Source organism: Zingiber officinale, chromosome 2B (genome assembly GCF_018446385.1).
Source record: "Zingiber officinale cultivar Zhangliang chromosome 2B, Zo_v1.1, whole genome shotgun sequence".
Classification (NCBI taxonomy): Eukaryota; Viridiplantae; Streptophyta; class Magnoliopsida; order Zingiberales; family Zingiberaceae; genus Zingiber; species Zingiber officinale.
In genome coordinates, this window is record NC_055989.1 from 145306113 (window position 1) to 145315119 (window position 9007).

Here is a 9007-nt window from a genome sequence, read left to right on the forward strand (position 1 = left end):
GACTCTTCACTAGAATTATTTCCATTCCCGACGACAGATTCTTCTGATGAGCTTATTGTGTCTGATCCCTCCACTACACCTGCATCTCTAGAATCTGCCTCCTCTGAAGATTCTGTTCCTCCACTTCGTCGCTCCAGTCGGGTAAGAGAAACTCCTCATCACCTTAGAGATTATAATTGTTTTTCTACTATTGTCTCTTTGCACGAACCTCACTCGTACCGTGAGGCTAGTGCTGATCCACTTTGGCAGCAAGCAATGTCTGAAGAACTTCACGCTTTAGAGAAAACTCATACTTGGGATTTGGTTGATCTTCCTCTAGGTAAAACTCCTATTGGATGTAAATGGATTTACAAGATTAAAACTCACTCTGATGGTTCTGTTGAGCGTTATAAAGCACGTTTAGTTGCTAAAGGTTATACTCAGGAATATGGCATTGACTATGAAGAAACATTTGCTCCTGTTGCTCGATTGACTTCTGTCCGAAGTCTTTTGGCTGTTGCTGCAGTTAAACATTGGCCTCTTTTCCAAATGGATGTTAAAAATGCTTTTCTGAATGGAGATTTAGAAGAAGAAATTTACATGAATCCGCCATCTGGGTATTCTCATCCTCCACAGAAAGTTTGCCTTCTACGATGTGCTCTATATGGTCTTAAGCAAGCTCCTCGTGCATAGTTTGCAAAGTTCAGTGCCACTATCGCACAATTAGGGTTTACGTCCAGTTCTCATGATTCTGCATTATTTACTCGCCGTACTAATAAGGGAGTTGTTCTTTTACTACTTTATGTGGATGATATGATTCTTACAGGTGATGATTCTTCGGTCATTTCTGATTTACAGAATTATCTCAGTCAGCAGTTTGAGATGAAAGATTTGGGATCTCTCAGCTATTTCCTTGGTATTGAAGTAACCTCTGATTCAGACGGTTACTATTTGTCTCAAGCAAAATATGCATCTGATTTACTTTCTAGATCTGGTATCACAGATTCATCTACTGTATCTACACCATTGGACACCAATGTTAAGTTAACTCCATTTGATGGCACACTTCTTTCTAATTCTACTTTGTATCGACAACTTGTCGGTAGTCTGGTTTATCTTACAGTGACTCGCCCTGATATTGCGTATGCTGTGCACATAGTCAGTCAGTTCATGTCTGCTCCACGAACCATTCATTTTACAGCGGTTCTTTGTATCTTGCGGTATGTCAAGGGAACGCTTTTTCATGGACTCCATTTTTCTGCTCATTCCTCATTAATCCTGTCTGGATATTCTAATGCTGATTGGGCGGGCGATCCTACTGATCGTCGGTCTACAACTGGTTACTGTTTTTTTTTGGGGACTCACTCATTTCATGGCGCAGTAAGAAGCAAACAGTCACATCTCGATCCAGTACAGAATCTGAATATCGAGCTCTTGCAGACACTACTTCAGAATTACTTTGGCTTCGTTGGTTACTTGAAGATATGGGTGTTACACACTCCTCTCCTACTAATTTGCATTGTGACAATCATAGTGCGATTTAAATTGCTCATAATGATGTCTTTCATGAACGAACTAAACACATTGAGAATGACTGTCATTTTGTTCGACAACATTTGCAACGTGGCACTTTACAACTTGTTTCTGTTTCTTCCGAAGACCAAACTGCAGGTCTTTTCACTAAAGCTCATCTTCCTGGATGGTTTAATCGTTTACTTCACAAACTCAAGTTGGTTTATGCTATTCCACCTTGAGTTTGAGGGGGAGTGTTAGTATATCAAGAAATAAGAATTGATTTAGGCTAGAATCGTGCAAAATTAATGACGCATTAACTTTCTTTCTTATTTTAGTCCTTCTTATTTTAGTCCAAATAATTGTCATTCTTATTTTAGCTTGGATGATGTAAATATATAGACATGTATATTTCGTTGTAAAGGTAATGAAAACTTTGTCAATTTGTTTATCTGTTAACAGCATGATTGATGGTTGAGGAGGAGAAAATATGTAAGACAAAAAAGACATCCCAAATCGGCCGCTCATGACTGACAAATCTTGGGATGGATAAATACTAAATGGAGCTGAGGCAGCATTATTCGAATTCATCAAAATTTTTTGAAAGCTTTGGGAATTTAGAAATTTTGGGAGATAATGTGAAATATATGAAATATTTTAAAAATTTAGAATGTATTGTGTATAAGAAAAAATAAGAATATTGGATATTTAAATGAATGTGAGATTTTTAGAAGATAAATTTTCTTCCACATTCGGAGAAATTAAAAGATTTATAAAAGAAGTACTAAAATTTTTATCCGTTTGAATACAAATAAAAAAATGAAAGGGAGAAAAAAAAGAGTGGCAGGATGAATAAAAAAAATAGAAAATTGAAAATATATTTATAATTATTTTTAAAATAATTTTTAACTGTTAAACAACAATTAAAAATTAGTAATTGTTGAATTATTTTTATTATTTTTATTTTAAAAAACTAAAATAATAAAATTCATTTTAAAATGCACCCCTCTTGGAAAAGCAAGGAGCTCCTTCACCATTACCACTTTAGCAATGGGAGCTCCTCGGAAATGCTCTTAAACATCTCCAACGATGAGAGCTCTCACAATATCATGCCAACGTCACGTTAAAAAAAAAAAAAAAAAAATCCTATTTGTCTCTCCATTATTTAAAAAATATCTCAACAACTCATTTTTAACTTTTACACTTTCTCAACTCCTTTGTTTTTATTTTTTTTAATCTAAAATTTAAAAATTATTTTAATTAGAAAACAAAGAGAGCATCGAGCAACTCTCTAAGCAGGGAGCCGCTCCCTTTAAAACAGTGAACGAGCTTCTTCCCACCCTGCCACCTTAGCGGATGCTCTAATATTTATATTTATAGATGAAAAATGTTTTCCTAATTTTTTTTAAATACATAAATACTAAATAACTTTTTAACATAAAATTTTCTATTATATCTAAAAATTAAAAAATAGCTACTTTATATTCGAACCATAAAACATGCACTCTTTTGAATATTATAAAAATAATATCCTATCCTTTGTCAATCCATTTTTAATTTTAAAGATATCATTATTTTTAAAGTTATTATAGCATAATGCTCATGATGAAATATCCCAATTATATCAATTATGAACTCCTTTGAAGAAAAAAAAACTCGAAAAGTGAACTAGCTTCTACTAATGTCTCAATAAAGTGAAATTACTAGCTAAATCAACATTTCTAGTAAATACACATGAGACGGCACATCAAAAGTTATCGCGCTTCTTGAATTTATTTGGTGGATGAAATATAAGATCGAACTGTTTACAATTAGTCAAGTTATAAAATCCGGATACATGATATAAAAATATATAAATAATGAGTACAATGGCTAGAAACTACACGAGTTAACAATGACATTAAACAAAATGAGTACAAATTAGCAGAGAGCATTTTTTTTCCCACCATTACAAACTTCAAACTACTGCAAAATCATAATGAATCAGAAGAAACTAACTCCAATTCACTGTAATGCAAAGTAGCATTCATTCGATACAAAAGTGGCAAGCTATAGAATTCGGTAGCGTGCCGAAGGTTAATGCCAAAGTCTCGTGCATAATCCTTTGTGCAACAGTGGTTTCTCCTTTGTGCATATACCATCCATGAAAGCATCCATCAGTTGTGCCACTAGACTCGCGGGTTCGTCGATCAACACGTCTATGAAGGCACTCACAACCCTTCTTTCCTGCGGCGTCGCTTTCAGACTGAACCAGGTAAGGAACTTCACTCGGAATTCCTTCTCCATGTGCCCCTCGCATTCCAGCCATCTGATCACCTTAACACAGTACTCATACTGCCCCTCTGCGGTTTCTTTCTTACTGGCTGAATCCGGTGTGTCGTTGATTTTGGCTTCGCAAGGTTCTAACAAGGTGCGTTTTGTGCAGGTGAAAGGTACCAAACTCGACGGTGGAGTTAAATGCCTTTTGTTGTTGTTGTTGTCACTGGCATCCTCCGACGGTAAAACCTTATGGTGGTTGATGTGGCTGAACTTGGGAAGCTCTGGTGCATGGTTGTTATCGCTTGTGTTTGTTGAACCTCTCTGTGAATCTGATTGAATGAGTGTCGGTAGCTCAGCCATGTCCTGTTCCTTCTTCGAAATCGAGATGAAATCTTCACTAATGTAAGCACTATCGGAGTTCCGGGTCGAGCATTGGCCAATGAGGCCCTCTGTCACACATTTGGCCTCCCACTTACCAAGTTCCTTGGTGCTGCTAAAAGCTGAAACTCTGAAGTAATACTCAGTTAAAGGGCTAAGCCCCGATATCATAATCTTTGTGTCAGGCCTCAATACAAGGCAGGTGGGTTCTTCAGTATAGTTTGTTTCATCATACTTACGATACCAGAGAGAACAACCTATAATGTTTTCTTCAAACATATCGTCCTGGGATTGAAGAGACACTACGACTGAAAATGGAGAGACATCTTCAAAATCAATGTGGAATGGCTGAGAACCTTTGCCAACTGATCGAAACAAAACATGAAACAATCAGTTCAGAGCAAAGCAACCAACAGAACATAATGAGAGAAAACATCACCTGGAGCATTCATGTTGACACCGAGCAATAGGTCAGACGAAGTGGAAAGCAGGGAGTCTACAGCCTCCAATGCAGAGGCACAGAGTCTCTGAACTTCTGAACCGCAGTTGAGCCGATTGACTATGCCTCTTGCCATTACGGTAGAGACCTTGTCGAGAGGTCCAACTTCTTTCTTGAGCATCCGTACTGCCAGATTGACAACATTTTGTAGCTCTTTATAGCATTCGGTTCCTTTGAGCATTTTGTGACTTAGACATAGACGCTCGCATAAGACATCCACTCTCCTAGCTTCCTTGGCAGCAAATATTTGTTTTCGCCAACTTCTGCAGAAATGATGCACCAAAAAATTCATTCGCACTTTCAAAACAAAGGGAAAGAATCATATGGCTTCAACAAAATACTAGCAGAGGGGAATTATGACAGAAAAGTGCCTCACTGAATTAAAAACAACCCAATTAAAAGTAGTCAATATTGAGTCCAACTTAATAGCACTCGTGTGCACATAATCCTCATACTTCGAAGCAATCAATTCATGGTTGGCATGAAAATATCACAATGGACTCAGATATCTATTATCAAGCAAAAGAGAGGTTTCAAAACTTGAGACCACTATTTGGAAGATGATTAAGTGTAAGTAATTAGAGCTATTTATTTCAAGAGCACAAAAGTATCTTCGTAAGCATGAGTTGTTTGTTCAACCAATCCTGCGATATGATTGTGTCAGTAAATAGTAAATAGACCTACAATCATAGCAACAAAACTTTTGCAGCTTATTTTTAGTTTATTGCAACAAGACAATCATAGCACTCGCATTGCAAATTAGCTTGAAATACTGCAATTTCTCATAAGCAATGAAGCATTCTAGTTATTCAATAATAGGCGTCAGGCAAGATGGACTAAAAGAAACAAAAATAATTGTGTATTAAAAGTTGATTACCCAATCAGCCAATTCACTTTCCTGCAGCAAACACAAAAGAAACTGGCATCCAATTTTGGGGAACACCCAGTCTTCATTATGCCAGCTTTTTCATGTTTAAGCGCACATTTCAAATGGCACGACATACCACATGAGTTGCCACGGTAAGGCGGATCTGAATTGCAAAATAACCAAAGGGTAGGATCCTTGTTGTCATCATAACGATGACAGATGCAGCAAGAACATCGCTTACAGTATCCAACATCTATAGTTAATGTGGCTCGACAAGCTGGATTTTGGCAGATTAAGGTGGTGTTCGGATCTTCTGTGACTTTCACCATAGCATGAGTTATATTGGGAGCAAGCTGTAGAGGATTTTCCTTTTTCCTTTTCTTTTTCAATCCGTTTTGACTCTTTGATAAGATTGATAAAGGGCTTGCTTCATCTTCTTTTGCTATATTTTGAGAAACTAGCTTTAGCAAATGTTCGATCATCTTAGGTTTGGTTACTCCAGTGTACTTCCTTTCTTTTCCCATTTCAGCACAGATTAATTGGAGAAGCTCTCGACGACTCCAGGACTGGAGAATTTCAGGTGCATTGTCAGCCCACCGTGATATTTCATGAACTAACTCTCTCTTCTCCTCCAAACTCAAATGGCTGCATTTTGAAGGGTCTATTACAAAACCTGGATAATAAAAGGATTATCAACTTAAAGCTTATCCATATCACAACATTTTGCAATATAAATGGAACTTTTACCTTAAACTTCAAAAATATTTTCATGGAGAGTAAGTAGACATGAAATCTTAAGAATTTACACAAAACACAATGACTGAACACAATTTAATAGCCACTAAGTAGTATGAACATTGTATTAGATAATTTCTTGAAGCAAAACAGGAGGAGATTATTAATATCATGCTTGAAAATGATGAATTACAACATAAAGTTGACATCAACACTTTTTATCTGAATCATTGTAATAAAGAAGGTGGAGAAAATACAACTGCTCTTATGAATAAATTTAGAATCTGTTTCTCAGATACAATGTGCAGTTTATTTGAGATTGCATTCAGTTTTGAAAAATTGGTCATCAAGAAATGGTGTCAGATGAGAATACATGATTCAAAAAGGAAGGTTTAATATATTGAATGAAAATGGAAGTTATGAGAGTGAGAATGGGAGTGAAAGCCCGATGCTCGTATTCAAACATATAAAGAACTACAATTAACAAACCTTGATTTCATGGATGAATCACAAGTCCAATCTGAGCATTTAAGATCATCAATGCTTTCTTTTGCCCCAATGATGTCATTTTCCTTTGGAAAAAAGGAGTCATCTTGACAAAATAAGGCAATATAGAGATTCTACAGTTTGCATGTTATCCAAAATGTTGCCAAAAGCTTCTAACTAACAAATAGTGAAATTTTCTTAAATGACCAGAGTATCAACTCCTAACAAACAGTCTGAAAATGCTTTATATTGACCCATGGGGTCATGAAGTCTCAACTTGCGAGTGAACTCATACCAAAAGGCATTTGTAAGGTCCTCATGCTATGTCACATTTAAGAATCATGCTACACCCTTTGGAGTTTTAATTGGATATAGCAGCACAAACCTGTTACTTTTGATGTTATTGCCATGAGAAAAAATTTCTACTAAATTTACACTGAATAAAAATAGATGGATTCACTGTTTAATAGTGGCCTTGTCAACTCTAGCCTGAATTAATTTCTACTGTTTTATCCTCCAAATTTGGTCAAACGATCCAATTTATATCTCTGAGCAACATTCTTGAAGAATACAACTTAAAGATTATAGACCATCAAGGAACTAGAAATAAGCATTCTGGAAAGAAGGCAGGATGAACTATACCAGCATGCATGTCATACTGTTCAAATAATTTAAATAGACCTACAAAAATTTCACATGAGAACATTTCAGGATAGTCTCAGATCGATTTTCCAATAGCCCGTTTCCTCATTTGGAACATACAAGATATGACATGTGACATCTTTGATAATGAAGGAGAATATCAGAGCTTTATCCTAAATACTAAATGAAAACATTTATGCAACAGTAGCTTAGACACTAAATCTGAAGTGCATATGCCATTCTCAAGACCTAACAGCTGAAAACTCCCAAGAGCAAAAGAGCAAGGAATGTTGAAATGATAGAATAAGTTTTCAGAGCTAAATACAAAAGAAAGCATCTGAAATTCCAACATGCAAGATCATTATCTTCCTCAAGTGTTAAAAAATAACGAACTGGCACATTTGAAATTTTAGGCACGCCTTGTTCCCGTTTCAACCAATCCATTCCAAATTTACAACTTACAAGCAAAACGCCCTACAAAGAATACTCCTTGAGCTTTCTCGAACACATTCTAATACGAACAGGAATACATTTATGCAAGAAAACCCAAAAAAACTTTTACATCAGTTAAGATCTCAAAGATCAGGCAATGGATCATGCATGCCCCGAGTATTTACCGGTCAAGTAAAATGCTAAAATTAACCTCGACTGTGTCGATCCTCTTTTCCATCAAAATTCAAACCTAACGCCCGAAACTTCCGAGAAACTATACCCGATAAATCAGCTCAAAAGCAATAAGAATCTTCAAAACCGCCGCAAAGACGACGCCTTTACAACCTAAAATCTAAAAAAGCGGCGTCACAGGCGGCGTTTTACTTTCATCAATGCAGCGGAAACCAGAAAGAGAAAGGGGGTAGAAAAACTAAAAAAAAGGCAAAAAGATACAGTCTTTCTTGCGCAGGAAGAAGCGCTCGGGCTGCGAGGTCGGGCAGAACGAAATGCTGGTAAAAATTGAAGGAAATGGAAGTAGAAGGACGGCATTGCGGCGCAGAAGGGAGGGGTTCTCACCTGAGAACGTCGCGTCCATGGCCGATTGGAGATTCTTCAGAAGCGGATCGATTTGTGGAGGAGGAGGAGAGAGAGAAATGGTGGCAGGAAGAAGGGGAAGGGAGGGGAAAGGCGAAGGCTATTCGCTGAGGCTTGGGGCTCAGCGTCACACAGATGCTGCAGACTTGGCTGCTTTGGGGAGAGTTCTCTCCCACGGCAAAAGGAGAATATAAAAAGGAGGAGTAGTTACTACTAATTGTTACCTTTTTTATTTAAATAATTTTTCCATTAATAAAAAATAATAATTTATAAATAAAAAAATATTTTTAAAAATTTTACTAGCCTAGCTTTATAAATAATATTGATAAGTTTAATTAAAATTACTTATCTAATGTTGCACTAAGTTTAATTAAAATTAGTTGAAGCAATTATAACTAACCTATTATAATAGTAGTGGGCCAATCAATTAAAAAGTAAAATTAGGAATGAATATTTTTTAAAATATTGAGCCACCATTTTAAATATTAAAATTAACATCCTATAAAACAATATAATTGAAAATAAATAAATTAAACTATAGAATTTATAGTATAATCCTAATTTAATGGTATTCAATAAAAATATATTAAACACAAATAAAAATAATTAATGAATTTTGAAAA

At 36.0% G+C, this 9007-nt stretch overlaps 1 protein-coding gene across 2 annotated transcripts; it reads right to left on the reverse strand.

Moving 5' to 3' along the window:
- Positions 1 to 3360: 3360 nt before the first annotated feature.
- Positions 3361 to 8563, reverse strand: LOC122047651 (VIN3-like protein 2). 2 transcript variants are annotated; one of them, XM_042609064.1, is made up of 4 exons: positions 8367 to 8563; positions 5505 to 6168; positions 4568 to 4890; positions 3361 to 4493 (listed from the first exon to the last, which is right to left on the reverse strand). In XM_042609064.1, exons 1-4 carry the CDS (start codon positions 8383 to 8385, stop codon positions 3568 to 3570), a joined length of 1932 nt encoding a protein of 643 aa, XP_042464998.1. In that variant the 5' UTR covers positions 8386 to 8563; the 3' UTR covers positions 3361 to 3567. The 2 variants fall into 2 exon arrangements, with proteins under 2 accessions (XP_042464998.1, XP_042464999.1); XM_042609065.1 differs by lacking the exon at positions 8367 to 8563 and adding an exon at positions 6720 to 7903.
- Positions 8564 to 9007: the final 444 nt, after the last annotated feature.

What these genes read in the sequence shown, in the direction of transcription:
- LOC122047651 (XM_042609064.1), bottom strand. An exon ending in AAAGTGAATTGGCTGATTGG is followed by an intron (nt 4,891 to 5,504) that starts GTAATCAACTTT and finishes TCATTTCTGCAG; the next exon opens with AAGTTGGCGAAAACAAATAT. An exon ending in TGTCAACATGAATGCTCCAG is followed by an intron (nt 4,494 to 4,567) that starts GTGATGTTTTCT and finishes TGTTTCGATCAG; the next exon opens with TTGGCAAAGGTTCTCAGCCA.